The 23,830-nt window shown below is 36.4% G+C and overlaps 2 protein-coding genes and 1 long non-coding RNA gene across 5 annotated transcripts; 1 reads left to right on the top strand and 2 right to left on the bottom strand.

The window, feature by feature from the left end:
- Positions 1-4,304: 4,304 nt before the first annotated feature.
- LOC147558888 (uncharacterized) lies at positions 4,305-7,897 on the bottom strand. 2 transcript variants are annotated; one of them, XM_086660618.1, is made up of 5 exons: positions 7,644-7,874; positions 7,382-7,514; positions 6,085-6,329; positions 5,527-5,698; positions 4,305-5,455 (listed from the first exon to the last, which is right to left on the bottom strand). In XM_086660618.1, exons 1-5 carry the CDS (start codon positions 7,757-7,759, stop codon positions 5,243-5,245), a joined length of 879 nt encoding a protein of 292 aa, XP_086516744.1. In that variant the 5' UTR covers positions 7,760-7,874; the 3' UTR covers positions 4,305-5,242. The 2 variants fall into 2 exon arrangements, with proteins under 2 accessions (XP_086516744.1, XP_086516745.1); XM_086660619.1 differs by having other exon boundaries at positions 4,322-5,441; positions 7,644-7,897.
- A 6,416-nt stretch (positions 7,898-14,313) lies between these two features.
- Positions 14,314-17,201, top strand: LOC147558887 (L-ascorbate oxidase-like). The gene is made up of 5 exons (XM_086660617.1): positions 14,314-14,749; positions 14,901-14,993; positions 15,336-15,548; positions 15,767-15,946; positions 16,149-17,201. The coding sequence occupies exons 1-5, from the start codon at positions 14,450-14,452 to the stop codon at positions 16,989-16,991; spliced, it is 1,629 nt and encodes a 542-aa protein (XP_086516743.1). The 5' UTR covers positions 14,314-14,449; the 3' UTR covers positions 16,992-17,201.
- Positions 17,202-20,279: 3,078 nt separating this feature from the next.
- Positions 20,280-22,391, bottom strand: LOC147558886 (uncharacterized). Of its 2 annotated transcripts, XR_015234459.1 has the most exons (5): positions 22,010-22,391; positions 21,811-21,920; positions 21,466-21,658; positions 21,108-21,378; positions 20,280-20,562 (listed from the first exon to the last, which is right to left on the bottom strand). It is a non-coding gene; the product is annotated as an uncharacterized LOC147558886 (long non-coding RNA). The 2 variants fall into 2 exon arrangements; XR_015234458.1 differs by lacking the exon at positions 20,280-20,562 and having other exon boundaries at positions 21,078-21,378.
- Between the last annotated feature and the right edge of the window lie 1,439 nt (positions 22,392-23,830).

The following is a 23,830-nucleotide window of genomic DNA, read 5'->3' as shown; positions in this document are numbered from 1 at the left end:
TAATGTTGATCTAATTAGAGAGTTCTTTATATAACTCAGGTTTTAGTCCATGAACGGTCTAAAAACCCGGAAGATTTTATCGTTAAAATGGTAAAAACTTTAATAAATTATCGAAAAACAATTATTATGACTTCATCTAAAACCCTAGATAAGAAATTTAGTTTCTCATGATGATAGATGGAAGTTTAACTAAATAAATGATGGGAGAAAAGTAGAAAAAGTTGGATTTCTTACTGATTTTGCAGCCAAACAGAGCCTTAAGGAATTGATTTCCTTCTGTTTTTCCAAGAATCTGCCAAACGCACCCTCTGGGAAAAACGATTTTCTCGTCTTCCCGGAAATGGTTTCCTCTCTGAGAAAATTATTTTCTCATCTTCTCCAACTCTATTTCTCTCTCTAACTTTCTGTTTCTTTCTCTCTTTCCACTAGAAATCTCTGTAATCTCTCTCTCTTAATGGATTTTATATCTCTCTCACCAAGAAAATAGAAAATAACAAGAGAAATCAAAAATCACAAAAAAAATCACATTAATTCCTTAGAACCGAGAATCTGTTTCTCTCTCTCTCTACAATAACTCTCTGTCTCTCTCTCTAACTTTCTCTCTTTCTCTGTAATCTCACTCTCTCTCTCACTAAGAAACTAGGATTACCAATAAAAGAAACAAAAATCAGAAAAAAATGAGCTCTCGGTTCTCTCTCTCTCTACTGTTCTTTCTCTCACTAAAAACCTCCCAAAACCGTGATGATCCTCTTTTCTTCTCACTCTCTCTCTGATTTAATGTTTGTAGTTGAGCTTGAGAGGACCCCCCTTGCTCCCAGCGAGATCTTCTGTTTTATAGCATTAATCGCCAGCAAATCTCGTTTTTCAAGTCGAAATTTGATCTCCATGATACTCTCGGTTCTGTTATAACCAACATCTCCTTCCAAATCTCTTTTTCCTTCTGTTTTGATTTCGAATCCTTTCACTCCCTCTCTATTCTGTTTTGAACATCTAGCTTTAGAGAGAGAAAATCTCTCTCTGTTCTATCTAAACAATTAGTTGAAGAAAGAGAGAAATGAGCTGTCGGATTTCACGTGCTGGCGCTGATATGGCAGTGAAGATGGGCCGCTTCAGAGGCCGTCGGATCTTCAAAACATGGATCTGGACGGCGGACAAGCTCGGAAGCACCATAATAACTTGCTCGCGGGTGTATTGGGACGTAAATTCTTGCCATCCCGAACAAGCGTCCCGCACAGCCCAACTGTGTACCGAAAATTCCATATTACGTTAGATTGCACGCCACGTGTCACTGTTGACTTGATTTTAATCCAAACTTTGACTAGCTATAAGTCTCTCATCCGAACTCCGATTTGACTTCCGTTTTCGCCTACGGGCTCGTCTTGGACTCTACTTTCCATCCGAACACTAATATTGACCAAGAAGTCAGAATCAACAAATGACCAAAATGCCCCTAGTCTGTATTCTTTCCGACTTTATCCGTTTTGCACGCATAACTCTGTAAAAAGGTACCTGAACATAAAAGAGAGTAATTCGTGAGAGTAACTGCTCTAGAGAGACTAACTTGTCTAAATTAAGAGACTCAGATGGGACATTTCCATGTCTCATCATAACCCACATTAAAAACTGGTGCTAATAGAGACCCCGGGTCAATGGCCATTGACCCAAGTCAATAAAATTTTTTGATGCTAACAGCCTTTCGGCCCGGTGCCTTTAGAAGCGCCCTTAAAATTGAAGATAGTTTTAAACAAATCAAACCATTACAAGATCCAATAATATCAACACAAACACAATCCAGTTTCATTGGGTAATCAAGTTTAATAGCCCTAAAAGATTCATCTGTTAATGACAAAAATTTAGCATAATGATTTGGAGATGGAGAGTAAAGATGTGAAGCTCTAAACATGAGACTAAAATCTTGATTTTGATTAGAAAGGTAAAGATGATTTTGAATAAAATTCAATACTCCGTAATTTCTATTTCTAGAGGATCGAACTTTACACTTTCAGGTTACGGAGCAATTGTCCAAGCGCTACACCAAGAAATGGTGGACATTTTTATAAATTTTTACGGATACTTCTCTTCCACTCTGGCAGGTATCACCAACAGACTTTCACCTTCGACAATTTTTAAGAAGAGAAAAAACAAATTTTCTTCTTCCTCCTCTCATTCAACCACAAACAACCACCACCATCATTCTTCTTATCCTTTTCGTCGAAACTTACAGAAAGAGGGGGAGAGAGAAAGGAAAGAGAAATGGTGGTCGAAGGAGGTGGGTGATCAATAGTGCCATGATGAGAAGAAAGAAAGAAAATCTAACATTTTTTTAAAGGTTGACGTCGTGGAAAATTTGTTTAACGTGTGAAGAAAACAAGAGGAGTTTGAGAGAAACAAAAAAAAAACAAACTATTTTTGTTTTCCTCAAAACATCCACCTATTTTATTTATAACTTATCTCATACCAATACATTAGTACAAGTTGATGCGAAGCGACTACCTCAGTTAGTTGTACATCCACCCTCAAAACACAAAATCATGACTCGTGGCATGAGTAAAATAAAATAGAAATGAATTGATATTTGCAATGAGACCCAATATGTCTTAATGATAACTATTAGGCCAGCGCTTTGGGGAAAGCTAAAAAGTTTCCGGGGTGTGAAGACTTGGTCAAAAATTGGTCAAATTTATTTGACAATTTTATTTAGGGGAAAGCAAAATAGCTTCTCCACCTCACCTCTCTCTCTCTCCACCTCACTTCTCTCTCTCCACCTCACCTCTATCTTCTCCGATTAGGTCGCCGGCCGGAAAATTTTCCGGCCGGCGACCATTAAAAAAAAAAAAAAAAATTTTCACTCTCTCTCTCTCTCTAGAAACTCCGGCGAATGGGTTTCCCTTCGCCGGAGTTCCGGTCTGTTGAAGAACAGACCGGAACTGGTCTGTTCTTCAACAGACCAGATCTGGCCTGTTGAAGAACAGACCAGATCGGTCTGTTCTTCAACAGACCGGAAGTGGTCTGTTGAAGAACAGACCAGTCCGGTCTGTTCTTCAACAGGCCAGATCGGTCTGTTGAAGAACAGACCAGTTCCGGTCTGTTCTTCAACAGACCGGGACTCCGGCGAAGGGAAACCCCTTCGCCGGAGTTTAGAGAGAGAGAGAGAGTGAAAATTTTTTTTTTTTTTTTTTAATGGTCGCCGGCCGGAAAATTTTCCGGCCGGCGACCAAATCGGAGAAGACAAAGAGGTGAGGTGGAGAGAGAGTGAGGTGAGGTGAGGTGGAGATAGAGTGAGGTGAGGTGGAGATAGAGTGAGGTGAGGTGGAGTGTTTTTTTTTATTTCCCCTTAAAATTTATTTCCCCGGAAAATCTCTAAAATTATACATATTCCCTTTAAAATTTCACACCCCGGAAACTATTTAGCTTTCCCCAAAGCGCTGGCCTAACTATTATAGTGGCATCAAATATGCTTTGTCTTGCTCAAGTGAAAAATATGATTTAGCTAAATGTAGGTTTTTCACTTAATTGTTGTTTAGTACTTCATGACACAGGTATATTAGATAAACTGAATTTGGTCGCCAGTTTTGAATTTAATTTTTAAGTATACATTTTACAAGTAAATTACACATTCGAAAAGCAACAACTTTTTCAAATAAAATGACGATGTTTATCTCATTTTCTTTCACATGTCGATGTCGGATATTTGTTTATAAATCTTGACAAGTCATTTCTAAATCTAACAAACAAAAAATATTGGAATAAAAACTGAAATTACATGTCATCAAAAATATGAGAGAGACAATTTACGAAATTATTTAGAAGCTGCTCATCTTTGTGATGCAATTTTAGCGAGTTGGTTATCTTTAGAGAGCTAAAATAGAATTAACCTTGTTTGGACCAGGTCGCCCGTCTATTAACATTTGAGATAAAACTTCTCTCTATTATACATTAGAGTATAATCACCACTTAATTTTTTTTTTTTTGGTTGAAAGATTCACCACTTAATTCAACCACATCAAGATAACAAATACTAATATTCACCAAATGGACTGAAGGTCCAAAAACACAAAAATAGGTCTGGAGTTTTCTTACCACCTTTGATTTGAACAGAAACCCTTGATTATACCAAACGAATTTGAGAACAATAGATGCATCAACATTCTCCATCTTGAGTACATAAATTAAACACCATGGCAAATCAACAATCTCACTGATTATATACATTTCAGAGGTATACTCCAACCTAAAGAAGGGAACAAAAAAAAAACCCTAAAGAGGCACGTAAGGCAGCTTTTTTTCTTCTCGAAAATTCATTACATGTAAGGCTTGGATATATACACCAAAAAATGGAATGAACACATAACTGCCATAAACATCTTATATGATATGGCTTGACACATCAAGACAATAAGGTCTTACATGATATGGTTCATAAACGCTGCCATTGAGCAACATTTTAAATGCGTTGAAGGCCATGATAACAAACTGTAAAGGTCGAGAAGAAACTATTTTATATATCTATAAATTACATATCACAAATCTTGAGCGTAAACTACGATCTCAATACTCAAATTCGCGACCTCTAGGTATTCAGAAAGATGTACAACCAATTGGACTACAAGCCCATCCGCATCTTAGTATATATCAAAGTCAAACTGTATTATTATGTAAGATACTAAGATAGGCAGATCAATTTCTTCACTAAACAAGGCCCCTAACTCTGTACTAGCCCGTTTAAAGCAACATGACTCCCAACCGACTCCTCGAAGATAATAACCAATGTGTGCCAGCAGATTCCTTTACCTCTATAGGTTTAAAGCCGAAGGAGTAGTAAATTGCCGTGCATCTATATGTACAGAGTACAGGCGTGACACGATCTAAATCTACTTTACATGGTTCAATCTTCTTCGGCGGATTGAATCACTATTTGCATATCTAAATATCAAAGGGCTACTACTATCAAAGGGCTACTACTAATGCACCAATAGGGTTGAAAAAGAGTTCATTACTGCAATTCTAACCCTTTTCTTTTTTCCAATAAAGGTGTAGCTTAGCTAACAGCGCTCGAAGGTCAATAGTTGCAAGGACTTGTACTTACGATACGAACTGCTCATGAAAGATTCGACGACAATACAAAGGATCAAATAGACAGCCCATGTTAAGTTGTTTTCTCCTTTTTGACTTCTAAATAAATAGGAATTATATGTTTATATAATGTATTCGTGAGGAGTCTCTCTTAGGCCTCTCTTTAGTTTCAGTCTTTCAGATATAAATCTTTTCGGTTTTCATCAGTCAATTTACCATAACTTACTCTGAGGCTAAACGGAAGGAGTTCTTCGACTGTCCGCAACCGAAAGTTGTTCGAAAGTTCAATAGAGAAATTATTCTCATCTTCAAACTCAGTCTGTCGTAGTGTTCTCTTGTAACTCTCGATGGCACTCTTCGGGTGACCCCTTGCAACAGAAACCTGAGAAATTTCAGATGTCGAGGAAAATGGAAAAAATACCAGAACGAAATTGAAAATGGTGAGAAAATTACCAAGTGACCCCTTGGCAACTCAAATAGTGAAAACTTCCATTCTCTAGATTCCTCGCCATCTATATGGACAGATATGTTAGTCCAGTTTGTATGGTGAAACTCCAATCTGTCCAACCCATACCCCAGTCCAGCCCCTATGGCTTTGATAAACGCTTCTTTTACACACCAATATCTGAAGGCAAAAGGTGAAAATAAATTTTGAAGACTTATTAAGTGAAATTGTCAAAGAAAAATGAAAACTTTGACACTTGGCTCTATTAGAAATTTGAGCACAACAACACCAAAACAAAAATGTGCACAGAGATGAATACAAACACAAGTACAGAGGAAAATGTACAAAAATTCACCAAAGAATGGATTCCAGAATACGTCTAAAACATAACGGTTTTTGAATCAACTAACACGAAAACCTGCCCAGTTTCATGTAATTCCGGATAAGAATAGGACACGTCCATCGGATAATCATAATAAGTAATCGAAAGAAATGGAAAGCAAAACACATGATTAACCCAAGATTTACCTGTAAAACAAATCACCTTCTCACTCTGTCTAGTTTACCTGTAAAACTCACCCAAGATGTCATTGCTAGTGCCAGCATTGATAATGTTATCCCATTCAAAACTTGTAAGATACGACGAGAAGTTCTTGATAAATTCAAAAGTTGTTTCTTGATGGGGAAGTGAATGTGAAACAATATCTAATCCCACAATATACAAAGGTTCAGACACTATCGCGACATAATCCCCGTCATGTGATACATTGAAGTTGAAATTGGGAAATTCCAAGTTCACAATGTCATTTTCCTTCAAAAGAAGAAGAGTTCTACATGAATTAAAGATCTAGAATTCAAAGCAAAACATTGTGGAGAAATTCGAAGGTGGTGTTTTTTTTCTCAATTCAAATCTGACTCGTCTTAATGGCGACCCAGACTGATTTTGAGAATGTCAGTGTTTTATCTGACTCGTGCGTCTAACTCGGCGAAATGGCTAACTCAGACGTCTGACTCATCTGTCTCCATTTGAGTAAAACATAAAATAAATGACCCACAAAATGACTGGTGTACCCCTTATCAATACCAGAGAAACGGTCCACCAGCCTTTGGTGTAGTGGTGGGACACCCCTCTTAAGTCCATAAGGTCGTGGGATCGAATCTCGGTGGAAGCAGTTGCCATCAAGATTTATCCCATGTTATTTAGGCTATAAACAAAGTAAAATAATGTAATAATTTGTCGGTCTTTAAGCCTCTTTCATGTTGTTGGGTGTCTTTCATTGATGGTTTAAATTAGGCGTGTTTCTCGCATCTTCATGATGTATCAATGCCTTGTAACGACTAACGTAGATCGCAGTCGAATTATCAAAAAAAAAGATACCAGAGAAACGATTCACATTCAGTGTTAAGTTTGTGGTCATCCAACTCAAAACCAATTGGCAATGAGTGGAGAGGACCTATACTTTATATTCTTGGTTGCTAGTTACCCTTTCTCCCATGTGGGACTATTCTCACACGCCCCCTCACGTGTGGCGTTCTTTGAGCCTAACATGTGTGTTTTTTTCTTTACGGGTGACGTGGAACACGTGTGGCTTTTAAGCCTATCACGTATGGGCCTAGCTCTGATACCATGTTAAGTTTGTGGTCATCCAACTCAAAACCAATTGGCAATGAGTGGAGAGGACCTATACTTTATATTCTTGGTTGCTAGTTACCCTTTCTCCCATGTGGGACTATTCTCACATTCAGACGAGTCAGATTCAGAAACAACAAAAAAACACCACCCCAAGTCTGAGTAACAAGTTTAGCCAGCTTTATCAATGTGGGATAAATGGACAAAACAATAAACAGTATAAGAATTGATACTAGGTATGGTTTGCCTTCAATGGTGCGGTTTATGATAATCTTGTCAAATGGGATTCCAATCACTTCATTTATCAGAGCATATTGAAGCAACCGACTAATAATCGCCCTTTTCCTATCTTCAAATTTTACAAACCTAAAACAAAAGGTTGGTGTAAATAGAGTGTAATAATAATAATCAGGTGCTAGGTTTAGGACTACAATTCCCCAATTTTAAACTTGTTTTAATGATAATTGATATGAGAGACGATGAAGAAATTCGAACCTGGTAATGGTGGAGTGTTCATAGAGAGGAAGGAGAGAGAGTATAAATGTAAACTGTTCTTGACTGGGATTCCACTGAGATATGTCTACTAACCATCTATGAGTACCTCTCTCCATGATAATGGATCGTTACATAAACCCTAGAAAATTAAACCAATTTCGTATGTCGAGAACTAGGATTCTAGGAAGATGGTCATCTCTGGGCTCTATCTCTCTTCGGTCGTTCCGCCGAGTTCCGTTAAAAAACTTTGTGGCACTTCGGGTAGGGGCGGGAATCGGGCGAGTATGGACGCCCACGGGCAGACTTACTTCGGGCTCGGGCGGATCGAGAGCTTGGCTATTAGGGCTCTCGGGTAAGTCGGGCAGGCAATTTTAAAAATTTGTATGCCCATTGCCGGCCCGTACTCGTTAAGAGTCTTGAGTGTTTCGGGTTCAAACAAATCGGGCATCGGGTATAGCATAGACATCAATTCACAAAGACTTGCATGCCTTATCACTCTTTGACATTTAAGCTACCAAGCCTTGCTAATGGAAGTACAATATCTCTAACCAATTTATAGAACCTTGCAATACCCTTTTGACTTGTAAGTGACCGGTGTCGGACTATGTCACTATGGAAAATGAAGTTTTTGAGCGTTAGTTTATAGCCCCACATTGAAAGTACATAAGAAATATTTGAAGGGGTTGAGTTATAAATTAACTACCCAATCTCTCTAAGTCAAGCTTTCGGAGTTTCTTGGGATGCTCTACTAAGTAAACTTATGGCTCAAAAAATGGGCCTAATAGATCCCAAACTCTTGAAGTACCCAACGTAATTCTTATGGGCGCTTGTCGGGCACATCTTGTGGGCTCGAGTGCGGGCGGGAACACGGGTGAGTTTTTTCACCCGAGCCCGCCCTCTAGTTTTCGTCGGGTCGGGCGGATTGTGCCCGTTGCGGGCATGGGCGCCCACGGGTGATTTCAGGCGCGGGTGCCCGCATTGGGTCGAGGGCAGCCAGGTGAAAATCCCACCCCTAGGTGGGAAGCTGTCTCCGTCCCGTGGCAACGGGTTATATCATTTCTCGGGTTGGTCGGATTTTGAAGTTGTTTGTCCATTGGGCTCTCAAGTGTAATCGGAAGGATTATTTTAAAGTCGATGTTTCGGAGAAATAAGGATATTTTTCGGGGAAGACAGTTTTGGGTGGAAACAAATTTTTTTTGTTTCCTCCAAACACTACCTACTTCTCATGTTTTGATTTTCTTCTTCCACCATCTTCCTTCTCACCAACATCAACTCAGGCGGTCATTATTTCTGGCGACAACAACTCCGGTCACACCCCTCTGTCCCTTCATCCTTCTATTTTGTCTTCTCTCTCGTTCCTCTCTCTTCTCTCTCTTTCCTCTATCTTTCCTCCTTTTTTTTCATAGTTCCGGCGAAGGGGACTCCCCTTCGCCGAAACCCTCGTCTGGAAAACCAGACGAAGGAGTCTTTGGTTTCGGCGAAGGGACCATTCCCTTCGCCGGAACTTAGAGAGAGTGAGAAGAGAAATACAGAGAAGAGAGAGAGACTGAGAAGAGAGAGAGATCGAGAAGAGAGAGAGAAAAGAGATAGACTGAGAAGAGAGATAGAGAGAGGAGAGAGAGGGTCGACCGGAGAAGAGAGATAAAGTGCGTTTGGTTTGAGTTTTTTTTTGTTTTCCACTGTCTTTCCCGGAAACTTTTCTGCTTTCCCCAAAACGGTGGCCTATTTTAAAATTCGTAATCTTAGTCGTTGAAGATAAATTTGAGAGGTATAATTTCAACTCTTGGAAATAAGTTTGGGAGATGTAATCTCAATCCTTGGAGATAAGTTTGACAAATGTGATCGTAGCCATTAAAGAGGAGGGTTATGTCGGGCAAATAATAATTGGTCAGGCTCTGGCAGGATGCCCGGTAGCACTTCAAAATTCGATTCCAATCCATTTACGTCATCGGGTCAGTCGAGTTGAACCGGCTGCTGGTTTCGGTACCCGTGAGATCTAACGGACTTGAGTGTCCATAACGAATTTCGGGTTCTTATATTTTTCCCGGCCCATACTCTTACTCATCATCGTCACTGCATCTAATCCAAAAATGTCCAGATCACATGTCTGTCCTAGGTGGAAGTAGATCAATTTTGTATTTTTAAGGATATAAATAATGAGCATTCATATATTAGGTATGATTATCAATTATACACATGTAATTTTGTATTTTCCAAAAAGATCTGTGATGATATATGGAAGTAGCTATTTTAGAATGTTAAAAGGAAAATCATGCCGATAATTGTTATCTTAAGCATTCTTTTCAATAATTTAAGCAAAGTTTTCGAGTATTCGTCGATGGCGTGTTTCCTTCCGACACTTCAGTCTTCTAATCCATTTCATATGACTCACAATATATAAACCCACGCAAAATACATACACTCTTGTGCCAAACAATTAAAAAATAGATGACCACTATTTAGACAACGCTAAAGTACTCTAAACAACGGATTATACCTTATTCGCATATGACACATTTTTTTTTTTTTTGTCTCATAAAGGCCTAAAGCCTATCAACATTAAAGAGACCTAAAACTCAACAAATTCATTACATTATTTATACCTCTATGGATATCGAACCTGGAACCTCTAGAGTTCTGGAGTTTAGGTCAACACCATCAACCACTTGGACAACCAAGCGCTGACGGTTTATAATTTATTGTACATACTAGAACCAACATATAAAAGTCTTAGATCTTAGTGTGGTCACTCTAATATCCTGTTTTTCAAAGCAGGGGTGAAGGATCTACAAGTGCTTGTTTCTCATGTAATTGGTTTTTCTCATGTAATTAAGTAGAATCTTTAATTAAGCAGCACCTTTAGAGTAATTACAACAATCTTATTGCTGCTCCAACTTCATTATAGATATACTGCAAGATCCCATAAATCTTAAGAAATCTCTGTGTCTGGAGTACTTTGTAATAAAACAATATATGGTGTCAATCTCAACCAATTGTTTTGTTAAACTCAATATTAAAATTGTTGCTCAGGAATCGATTTAAAATAATCCTGTACCTGTTTTTTTTACAGGAGCATGCAATTTGGTTTCATCGATAACCACAAGTTTTTTTTTTATTTTTATGAAGTTGATAACCACAAGTTGGCTATTAAGCTCGAGAGTTTTCAAGCGTTACTACCCAGCGAAAGCAGACGCTCCAAAGGAAACCTCACATTCATCTCGTGTTTGTTGTCTGTATTTAAGCTTTAGAAAACTACATTAGCATATCTGTACCTAATTTTCTTTTTCTAAAGAAGTACATAATCAAAGTTGTACCTGTCAGTAAAAATAACCTAAATAATACAATGTGCGAGAGGCTCATTTCTCGATGAACAGTAAACAAATTACAAATTAATACCATGTGTACTATATTGGATTTCTTGTTAAGTTAATGACAAAACATAATACAGAAAAACGTTATCGTTTGTTTGTTTTCTTAGCTAATATTTAAAGCCTATTGTCCAAAGGGAACTCTTGTGTTGAGGTTGTTGTAAATTTTCTTATATCAATCTCACCACTATACATGCACTCCTACATCTTACCCTATAACATTTGAATAGAGGACAAATGAGTAGTTTCAAGGCAGTCTTGTCACTTTTGTAATGGGAAATGATAGAGTGACTTAGAAATTTGGTACTTAGAGGGTGACATATTTCCTCATTTAGAAATAAAAGCGGTCCCCACCGTAGTCAAACTTTGAAAAAACCTTGTCTTTTAGTGATTCCACATCAGCTGGGCATTAAAATCCACATCAGCTGGGCATTAAAATGCCCAAAAAATTTGGGCTCTCTAGCATCTCCCTTGTAAAATTATCTACTTAGGTATCGTTTGGGAAGTAAAAATAGAATTTTCTACATTTTTTTGAGTAAAACCACAATAACAATCATAGTGAAAACGATCACATCATTACATAGTACGAGAATTCTTATTCCTCTGAGAACTACATGAGAGTTACAACGTAAAGTTCTACACAGAACCTTCGAATGTAAAGTGTCTCATGAAGGGAAAAGAATTAAACAAGACACAGACACAAAAAAGACCCTAAAGATCGACAAAAGAAAAGATCTTCAAGATCGAGAATGAAAAGACCCTAAAGGTCGACAATATTAATGAACTAAGACTAAAAGTGCCCCCCACCGCCGTCATTATCGGGAAGTCGCCGCCACCACTAAAGAGCCGCCAAACTCAGTATACTAATTATATTGAAATACTGAATCATCGGCGATTTCTTCTGCAAAACAACTCAATTGACACATTTCGACTTATCTCGCATGACTGAACTCCTTGTCGAAGATGTAAATTGATGGAAATTGGAGTTATCCCTTTACCATCTTACTAATCAATTAGGGAGAAAATATCAAAATCAAAGAAGATGCCCAAACCCTGATGGTTAAAATTGATGACACATCCGATAAAAGAGAATTTGAAATAATCAACTCCAATCAGATGAATTATAGAGAACCAATAAATTCACCTTCTTTATTCCTTTCATCTATGATATACTTCAAATACCTTAAATAGATGGACGAACAAAAGGAAACACTAAAACGGGTAACATCCCCTTCCAAAAACAAGAGGATCAGGCGGAGGAATCCCTCCCTGCACCGAAGAAAACTTGGAGTTTTTTCCCGTAGAAACGGTTTGTAGAGAGGGTTAGATTGGGGACGGTTAAAAATGAAAAAAAAGTAATTAACGGGCACTAAAAGAGAGGAAATTTTCTAAATCTAATAGAAGTTTTTTTTCTTTAATAAAGTAAGAAGTTATCAAAATTATATTTGGGACAATAGTTACTTGTAAGTAAATAGCTATCAAGTTAGTTTGGTGACATTTTTCTAATTCTAAATGTTCTTTTCTCGTGGAGGTATTTGGTTTCAATTATATTATGATTTTGGTGAAGATAGGAGTGGTGGTATAGTGGTTGTGATAGTGATGGTGGACCGTGGACGTAGTTGTGAGGATGCAGTTAAGGTAATGGCGACGATGGTAGATTTGTAGTAGTGGTTGGTGTGGTAGTATAAGTAGTGATAGTGTCGAAGTATAGTGGTGGTTGAGGTGTGATGGTGGTGGTGATCAAGGTGTGTCGGTTTCGTTATTGAAGTGTGGTTTATGTTAAGTTTGTGGTCATCAAACTCAAAACCTATTCTTTATATTTTTTGTTGCTAGTTACCCATTCTCCCATGTAGGACTATTCTCACACCCCCTCACGTGTGGCGTTCTTTGAGCCTAACACGTGTGTTTTTTCTTTACGGGTGACGTGGAGCACGTGTGGCTTTTAAGCCTATCACGTGTGGACCTAGCTTTGATACCATGTTAAGTTTGTGGCCATCCAACTCAAAACCAATTGGCAATGAGTGGAGAGGACCTATTCTTTATATTTTTAGTTGCTAGTTACCAATTCTCCCATGTGGGACTATTCTCACAGTTTGTGGCTGGTGGGGAGGTACTATAGTGGTCGTTGTGGAAGTTTTGTTGTAGTTGTAGAATGAAAAAATTAGACCAGGTGAAACTTGTGTTAACAACAACTACTTGGTCAGTTAATTGTGCATCAACTACAAATATTTAGAAAGTTGCTAGTTCAATTCATAGTGGAGGTGGATCCATCTTTGTTGACTTGCGTTAAGTGATATAAATAGAGTAAAGATATGAATAATTCATGCCTATGATGTCTGTAATGATGGGAGTTAAACATTGAAATAATCTCAAATTTTAATTTTATCGAAGTCGCAAATTTTTACATTAACAAACTAATATTTCTACTTTTGTAATTAAATAATTCAAAATTTTACTTATATTTTTTGTTACCAAATGACACTACATACATGTGATAAAGTAGAAAGTAAGATAGAATGTGATAATATCATTTTACATATGAGAGTTTAGCAATACCCCTCTCACCTTTGATGTCTAATTAGTGGTATTTCTTTTTCTTATTGGATATTAGTGAAACTCTTTCTTTTTGCACTTAAAAGTACGATAACCCTACACTTATTATATTTTTTTCGTCTCATATCACTGCGACCAACATAACACTCTAACTTCGGTCTCCCGTCAATTTTTCTATCTAATTTATAAGTTCATGACTGACGTAACACAATAACTTCGGTCTTTCATGTATTTTTCTATCTAATTTACAAGTTCGATTAATAATTTCTCTTCTAACTTTTTAACTTTTTTCGTTCAATTCATAATTTCTTTACATATTTATTTTTTAAATATGTACGAGTTATAATTAATAGAAAGAACAACTGATATCAAGAGGCTTTCTTCAAATTGGATACACTTGGAAACATCAATTTTAAAACATCAATTTTAACGTAAAACAAAGAACAAATCAGAATTTAAAATCTTTTCTTAAAATTTACAATTTTTATTTCGAATGGTTGTGATATATTATTTTTAATTTTTGGTTATATCCATAAATTGCCCTTTTGGATCTATTATATCAAAATATCCATAAAGCATGGTTTACATGTGGAAAAATTACCTTCTTGTCCTTTTTACTCTTTTGATTGTAAGGACGTTTGGTATCAATTGAAAGGTCTCATTCCAGAAAAAGAAAAAACATGTGGAAAATTTAATCTGGCCAAAAATAATAATCTTTCTTTAATGGACAAATGGGTTCCTAGTTCGATGAGCACGAGAAATCCCTCTACTATGCTACTCTAGCTAAAGGCTATATAAACAAGTATCATATCCATTTTATGTTTCATATTAGACTTCCCTCATCCACCTATCTTGTTTCATATTAGAGAGAGTTAGTGTTGATTGATGGATTGTCCTAGTTGGTTAAAGGATGGTTTCTTAACTAGGAGGTTGGTATTATTGGTGATGTTAACATGTAGTTTGTTAAGTAGGTTTGAGGTGTGTTTGAGTGCAACTTTGAACTTTGATTGGAAAATAGAATATTTGTATACAACACCAGATTGTGTGCAAAATATGGTGATGGGGATTAATGGTCAGTTTCCTGGTCCAACAATTAATGCTAAAGTTGGAGACACCATTATTGTTAATGTAACCAACAAACTCGATACCGAAGGTGTTGTCATTCACTGGCATGGCATCAAACAAGTAAGAATATTTCAATTGATCGATACAACATTTTTACAGCAGATTCAGATTTTGTTGTCTTCGTACTTGTTTCGACTAAGAAGAACTAATAGGAGATAATGCATTTTTCTATCTCTAACACTTACATTTTATTTCTTGTACAACTTTACAGTATGATACGATATGGGAAGATGGAACTGCCTCAATCTCACAATGCTCTATCATTCCTGAACAAACATTCACTTATAAGTTCCTAGCTGACAAGGTAAAACACGAAAAGCTTTACCCTACAAAGAATGTTCGTATAACGACTGATAATTGCATTACTAGACAAACATTGTGGTTCAATTTGAGTAGCTTTATTATGTTCTTAGTTAGAAAAATTAAACTGAGTTGGCTATGTTTGTTAGAGACTAGTTTCTTGTTTTCGTCAAACTGTAGGTCTGTTGTCTGATTGACTTGAGACCTAAAGTCTGGAGTTAAACTTAATTCGTTGCATCTTCGGAAAATTATTTGTGTGAAACTGGTTAAAATGGTAGAAAACATATCTTTATGCTAAGAAATGCACAAGGCTCACGATTTTATCATTTTGCTATGGTTTATATAGCCCGGAACGTATTTCTACCATGGACACTTTGGAATGCAAAGAATGGCTGGTTTGTACGGATCACTTATTGTTGATGTGGCAGACGGTACGAAAGAGCCTTTCCAATATGACGGAGATCTCAATATATTACTTAGCGATTGGTGGCATGAAAATGTGCAAGAACAAGAAACTGGTCTCAGATCTTCTAATTTCACTTGGATCGGTGAACCTCAGGTATCACACACTAATCATAAATGAATAATGTCTACGAAAGTTGTTCTATAGGTGCCTATGTACGCCCCTACAAACCAAAAGAGCGCATTTAGGATTAACGCGCGAGGGCATTTATCTCCTTCTTTTTGAAGATTTTTGCATAATTCCACTGAATAACATTATGATATTTTATCCAATGTTTATTTTTAGATTTTGAATAATGTTTCAATTGTTTTCAGTCAATTCTGATGAATGGGAGAGGGCAATACGATTGTTCACTAGCATGGCAGTTTAATACTACGTCGAAACAATGTGATTCATCATGCAAATCAAATGTGCTTAATGTGCTTCCGAACAAGACATATAGACTAAGGATTACAAGTACCACCTCCCTTTCTGCCCTAAATGTTGAGATCAAGGTACGTAAGACCCGCTATGACAAAATAAACTATTGATGGGTAAAAAGTATTCAACATTAATAGATCCTAAGACTTCTAAAAGTCCATAGCAAATGATGACCAATAACTTCGATACATTAGTACAAAAGATGTGTAATATATAAAAGACACAGTTTGTTTTGCATTGAACTAACTACAATTTTTTGCTTTTTGATTTCCTTAGAATCACAAGATGACCTTGGTAGAAGCTGATGGGAACTACATTAACCCAGTGACGGTCGATAACATCTATATTTACTCAGGCGAGAGTTATTCCGTACTTTTCACCACCAATCAAGACCCAACACAAAACTACTTCATCTCAGCAAGTGTTACTGCAAGGGAACCTCAAACTCAACCAGGCCTTACCATCCTAAACTATTTACCAAACCTTTCATCTAATCTTCCAACTTCTCCCCCTCCTATTCCTCCGGCTTGGAACGATTATAATGCGAGTAAATCATTTTCTAACAAAATCAATGCTTCAGAAAGCATACCAAGTCCACCAACTAGTTTTTATCGTCGGGTCACTCTCTTTAGCAACCAGCAAAACGAAAATGGGTACGTTAAATGGTATGTCAACAACTTCTCCTTAGCTTTACCAGCCTACCCACTTCTAGGTTCTCTCACAGCACAATCTCCCGAGGGAAACGGTGTCTTAATGTTGGATTTCAACAAAACAGTTGATGTGATTCTGCAAAATACATTGGCAAGTCCAAGTGAAGTTCATCCATGGCATTTACATGGACATGATTTTTGGGTTATGGGTTATGGAGATGGTAATTTTTCAGATAGTAGTGGAGTTGTACCAGTCCCAAATGTGTCACCACCTTTGAGAAATACAGTGCCAGTTTTTCCTAATGGTTGGACAGCAATAAGGTTCATATCAGATAATCCAGGGGTTTGGGCTTTTCATTGTCATATTGAACCTCATTTGTTTATGGGTATGGGTGTGGTTGTTGCTGAGGGTTTGGATCAAATCCCAAAAGGGAATATGCCTTCTCAAACTTTAGCTTGTGTCCAATGATTTGTGGGCTAGGTGTTTTTTTGTTAAAGTAATTCCTATTGTACTATTAGGTTTTAAGCATTTTTGGTTTGGCAAGTATTACCATCACCAAGAATTTGGTCAAATTTAAATTATTTATGATGCTAAACCCATTCTGTGTAAGATTATCAGTAAAACTGCAGCAAACAAAAATCAATTAATTCAATGTGTCAAGTATGAGTTGAGATCTTCTTTCTTAGGTGACACTATTGAGATACTCAGTTCAAAATACTTCTCCAATGCAACACTCAAAAAACTCAACAGTTACTTTAGATTTACTCCTGATTTTTATTTTAATATATAAAATGATGATGTGGGTCAATTGAGATACTCAAAAGAAAGCTCAACAATTGAGTTTTTTTAGGGTTATTTCCCTAATAGCCCCCAACTTTGTGATCGGTTTCCTACCTAGCCCCCTACTTTATCAAAAATACCCAGATGGCCTCCTTTTTTAGATTCCGTTATAACACCGTTACCTAGTCATCATTTCTCTCTCTTCCATCTAAAATTGCCCGACCAACGACCTTCGCCGGTGAAGATGATGAGGTGGTGATAACGTGAGGTGGCAGAGAGAGGTAATGAGATGGAAGAGAGAGAAATGATGACTAGGTAACGGTGTTATAACGGAATCTAAAAAAGGGGTCATCTAGGTATTTTTAATAAAGTTGGGGGCTATTAGGGAAATAACCCTTTTTTTTTTAGAATCTCAACATTTATTGTTGCCACATTATATTGAGATTCAAGTTGGGATATAGGCATATCCGTATCCGTATCCAATAATTATCCGACAGATATAGTAAATCAATATCCGAATCCGATAATATTAACGGGTATCGGATAATATATGATATCCGAAACTTCAACAAAATTTCAAATTTTTCCTTTAAATTTTTAATCATTAGATCTAAATGATAAATCTCAACCATACATTTTATATATTATTATGAATAAATCTAATTTTTTATTAGTTTTTTATATTACTTATCAGATATGGATATTTATCGGGATCGAATATTAGTGTATCCGTATCCGATATCCGATAAGCAGATATCTGAATCCGTATTCGATATCCAGAATTTCGGATATTTTTGTAAAATTCGAATACGGATGCAGATCGGATGTCGAATATTCGGATATCCATTGACAGACTTATCTCCTGGTTGTAGCATATGGTACTAATCAATGAGAAGTTATGGATCTTATGCACACCCAATATTGGTCCCACAAAATTTTCAAATATAAGAAGTTCATTATTGTTTCTTTAACAATACGAATGCATGAGTGCAAGTAAGCAACAGACGATCATACATGCTGGTTATACCATAAGGGTGAAATATGTTTGAAACTGTCATAAAAAATAAAGAAGATTTCATAGGAGCTCCCCATTTTTGTTAAAAGGCCCCCTCATTTAAAAGCGCCCTCCAAATCTCTCATTTTAGTTAGAAGGGTTCCTCTAGAAAAATGCATTCTCCCCTTCTCTAGTTTGACCTAACGGTAAAGTTAACACCGTTAAGTCAAAATTATTCAAACCAAGAAAAAGTCCCTTGACCGATCAAAAGGCCCACCCCTCTTTCATCTTCCTCAGAATTTATGTTTCATCTTCTTCTTCTTCAGTTTATCTCCTCTCTCTCTGTAAAATCTATCACCACCGCCATTTTCATCTTCATCTCTCATTCATTCTTTCTCGGTTTCTCTCTCGTTTTCTGTCTTGTTCTCTCTTTCTTTCTCTCTTTTCATCTTTATCTCTTCCTCATAACCTTAGGTTTAGTTTTTTTCGATATTTTGAAACTGCATTGTTTGAATACATGAATCTACTGGTCAGCAATACAAGTAAGAAGGTTTGCAAACCTTATTTGAAAGCATTTTGTCTGGAAGCGGGTGAAAATCAAGAGAGGAAGAAAGTTCCCAAGTGAGATTTCCTGACGCACCAGACCGAAAAGCTACTGGTGGAAAGTACGGTGGGCTCGAGTCGTAAATGTTACATAATTCGGCCTGAGCCCACCGAAAATTGGGCTAGTAGTACCAGTAGCTGCTAAACCAATTTTCGGTGAGTTCGGGTCGAATTACGTAATATTTTGCGGTCGCCTCAGGCCGAATTATGTAACATTTTACAGTGGGCTCGATACGTAAATATTGCATAATTCGGCCTGAGCCCACCGAAAATTGGTCCAGTAGCTCTGTTTCATCCTTTTCTTCTTCAGTTCATCTTTTCTCCCTCTCTCTGTAAAATCTATCACTTATATCACTACCGCCATTTTCATCTTCATTTCTCTCTCATTCTCTCTCCCTCTTTTCATCTTCATCTTTTCCTCTTTCATCTTTCATCTTCCTCAAATTCTAGGTTTAGTTTTTTGAAAGTCTGGTTATCACGAAAGTGGAAGAAGAAGAATGTTTAGGGATTTGAATTATGGAGGGATTTATGGTTGAGATATGTAGATTGCTAATGAGGCTCATATACACCCTTAAAGTGAGTTTTTGTAAACCATTGCATGGGGACCCTTTAACCAAACAAGGTCAATGATTATTTACCAGGTCAATGAATTCATGGGGAGGCCTTTTAACAAAAATGAGAGGGCCTTATCAAACTTCTTTAAAAGATATTCTAAAGACGCCCATACACCATAAAAGACAAAGGAACTATCATAAATGTCATTATTTACACTTTAATATAAATAATTAATAAATAAATGATGGATTTTCACCTCGCTAAATTGCGTTTTAAAATTAAAAGTATAATATTAACTGAATAATAATAGACCTATTTATCTTTGGACTCATTGTCTTTTAAGACAAGTTTTGCCTTTTCTATGGTAAAAATTGTTATGTATTACTTTGATAAACTTATGCCTGATATAATATCTGACATTCCAACTAGGACTTATTTGAACATGTTTTAATAAGAACTAGATATAGCCCGTGCCCTAGGGCACGGGCAACTTCTTTATCTTCTTTTTTTTTTTTGATGAAAGGCAGCTTCTTTATCATATCACAAATCTTATACAATTTCCTTATTATAGAACTCAAATCTTATTGGCCTACCCCATAAAATTTTCAAAGAGAGAACAAAAATAGATTTGTTTGAAAACCAAAGTCTTATATACAATCAAATGAAAACAGATAACCAACTCTTCGTCAACTATGAATAGTCATCCTCAACAAAAAAAACTATGAATAGTTAGATGACATATTTGAATTTAGCATATTGTATAATGGTAGATGTTAAAGACTGGATTTACAAAATTACCTCACCATCCTCTAGCCACAGTCTCCTTTTGTTTTTCAAGGAAATAGTTTAATATAAGGACTACCAAGTATCCTTATTACCTCTTACTCCTGAAACTCTTAGTTAACATACCAACTGCCCATAATCAATTTGAGGTGCGCACTGAAGGACAAAAAGTGCTTGTGAACATTCAACATTTTGGGAAGAAAAGAATATCAACAATGTTAAAATCTCCCAATAACTCAACAATGTTTAATACAAATCTTCAACTACTCCCTGCCTTTGAAAATCAACTACTCCCTGCCTTTTCTGCCTTCATTCCTGAACACCCTTTAAAAAGCCGAGAAAGAAAGCCATATGTTAATACATGCTACACAGACCCAAAATTCCATCCAATTCATTACATAGTCATAATATATACCTCCTCCTAAATTTATTGTAGACATCAGTCAAAATGTACGATACGAAAAAGAAAAAAAAAAAACAATAGAAGGTTCTTCATCAATTTACTTTAGAGTAATTTAGAATTGTTGAAATTGATGTGCTTTTTAGTCTAGTTTGTGTTGATCGTTCCACTATCTGATTTATTAGTTGTATCATTTTACTCTTCTTTCACCTCAAACTTGGTTTGTTTTTCGTCTTCCTTCACCCTTAAATTTGGCTTGTGTTGTCAAATTTTTGTGTTAGATAATACAATTTGGATTTGAGATCATTTTTCTCTTCATGCGTCACTACAGGAATAGTTGGTATATTTTATTGTTTTTTGCTTTTCAACTTCAGTAACTGATCTTTTATTCAAACCCTAAGACATAAATAAAATCTGATCTAGCTAAGAACAAAACAAGTTAATAAAAGATGAGGTTTTATTAACTCACAATCGATAAATAGTAAACGATTTTTCGTTGAAGCGTTAATTCATTTCTTAACCATGGAATTCTAGAATTAGATTGAAATAAACCCCAATCTTTTACAAACTCCGAATAAAACTGATAAATCGTGGCACCACTCAGACACAATAACGACAAATCTTAGACGAACGCTGCCCATTTCTTTTTCGTAAGAACCTTTTGGCACCAGCTGCTAACAATGCCAGAACGTAGTACTTGCCCAAATTGATTAGATTCCGTTTCTCCCTCGTTGAACCATCTGCTAGAACACCGAACTCCCAAAGCAATGTTAGACACAATTTTATCCTTAAAAATCAAAGAAAGGTACCTTAGGGAATTTATGAACCTGCATTGCCCTCCAACAATAAGGAAGAAATGAAAGGGCATAAGCGAGCTTCAATGCTTGATCCTCATGCAAAAACCATAATCCTGAGTTCTAGCTCCTGGTTATGTAGTAAACAAGCGATATACTCTAGGGTTCGAAGGGTCGGTACCTCACTGCAAAGTTGATCAACCATAAAAAAGTCTAGCATTAGAACCTACAAATAAACGAAGTTATACTTTCTAGAATCAACATTAATTAATTGAATAGAACTACAACCCTCACTGATAATGGCTTGTTTGGCCTCCCAAAAAACGTGCCAAGTCAAAAGATTTTGGCGGGACGTAGATAAGTTTCAATTATACATACCTTATAAATTAAAGGGGTGTTAATATGATACTCCTTATCGCTTAAGGGAAACGATAACGCTTGATCGGTAGACAATGTTTAATGGGCAAACCAGCACAAGTCAAAAAGAGCTGCATACACAACAAAAATCTTTGAACTTTACCATTCCTATCTGAATCTTAAAATGCTTAGGTGAATTTAAGTTGTGATTAGGAATTACCAGAAGAAGAATGCCAGGAATAGACCGAATTTAATTCGATGAATACCCTTTGGCAAAGAGGTAAATGAACAACCAAGATCCCTACACCTCTATATTTACAATGTTTGGTAGGAGCCAATTCGAAGATGAAGTTATAGTTTATTCAAGTTTTTCTCCATATACAAAGTCGCACCTATACAGAAAAGAGTACGAAAATATTAGGTTGAACATGCTGCAAACAAAAGCGTCGAATTATTAGAAATTCAAGACAAGTAAAATTATACTTTTTACGGACAAAAGAATGTCTAAAATAGGATAGAATGTTTCATGTATATAGTACCAGATTGCTTCTTAAACATCCCGGCAATATATGTTATAATGAAATATCCAACAAAGAGTGCTACGAAACATCCGGCGGAGAATCCTGAAAAATCATACATTATGTAAAGAACACAAAATATGCATTATGAAAAAGAAAACTGATCCATATCATAGGCATCAATTTATTAAAGCACAACTAAAAATAAAAGAAACAAAGAATAATTGGATGAAATTAGAGTCACAAGTCAGAAGTATTGGAAGTAGAAAGACAAATGAAATTTGGGGGGTTTCCTATGGAACCACATATAATCTAAACAAATAATTAGATCATAACAAAGTTACCAATATTCAGTGTGTGGGTTTCAAAATGAATGTTTAGTAGTAAATAACAACTCATCCTCAGTGGTTCCATCTCTCTAGCCCGGTGGAGTTCGAGGATAGCGAGGTGAAACCAGCTGGGTTGGAACATAGAAGCCTCAGAAGTGCCACCGTTGTATCGTGTTTAGTAATCTCGCAAAAGCATGTCCAAAAAGTTCTCGAAACTCGTATCTGGTTCAAAGATATAGGCCAGAAGCGTAAGCAATCTAAAGAGGCGTATAGAGGAATATGAAAGGCACACCTTAGAGGCTTGAACCAGATTCATAAAAAACTGAAAGATTCATAAAAAACTTACACTCTGACTTGATTAAATTCATAGGAAATCAGAATGCTTCAGTCGTCTCTACCGTAGTTGCTGTAGCTTTAGGATTATAAACTTTTAACCAAAGGTGCAAACTAATCAAACACCAATTAAACATTTCTAACTAAGTAATATACATTGAAGTTGAAATTTAAAAAATGGAATAAAAAAAATAATCTTAGAAACTTGAATGATACATTTAATTAACAAATTTATCTCATATTTGCTAAAGAATCAGAACCATACATGCCCTCACCTTGATGCATCTGAACCCTGAAACCAGAAACCAAATTTAGAAAAAAAAAAAACAAACAAACACCAATAAGTAATCACCAAGAAAAGAAGTATGTCATACCAGTTTTTTGGAGTTGTTCAAACAATGAAGATCTTGGGAATTTCGAACCAAGCAATGAAACATGTATGGCAAAAGAAGAAGATTGGGTAAAAAGCAATTGTCTTAGGATTAAATTTTGTAACCGAAGGAGGATAAGTGGGTAAAAAAATCTATACCTTCAATCGAGGGAGAGAGAGAGAGAGACTGATAGAAGATGATGAGAATGAGGGGAGAGAAGAAACTTTTAGACAAATTAAGAGTGATTCGATTTGGCGTTTGGTATTAGCGTAGAAGAACCACTCTCTTAGGTAATCATTCTCAATTGGTAACTGATATCTTAAAATTTCAACAATAAAAAGAAAACTGATATCTTAAAGGCCAATACTAAATATCAGCATTTAAGAGGGCGACCATGATTTGAGACGTTGGTGTATCCAAAGGCCAGGGTTTGAGATGAAAATTCAACTACGTTTTTATATAGATTAGAAGGCCCCCATTCATCCTCTTG

This window comes from Eschscholzia californica, unplaced genomic scaffold (assembly GCF_041429995.1).
Source record: "Eschscholzia californica isolate CP2 unplaced genomic scaffold, dmEscCali1.0.p SCAF_2, whole genome shotgun sequence".
Classification (NCBI taxonomy): Eukaryota; Viridiplantae; Streptophyta; class Magnoliopsida; order Ranunculales; family Papaveraceae; genus Eschscholzia; species Eschscholzia californica.
The sequence above is the reverse complement of the archived record's forward strand: the minus strand, read 5'-3'. Positions and strand labels throughout refer to the sequence as shown.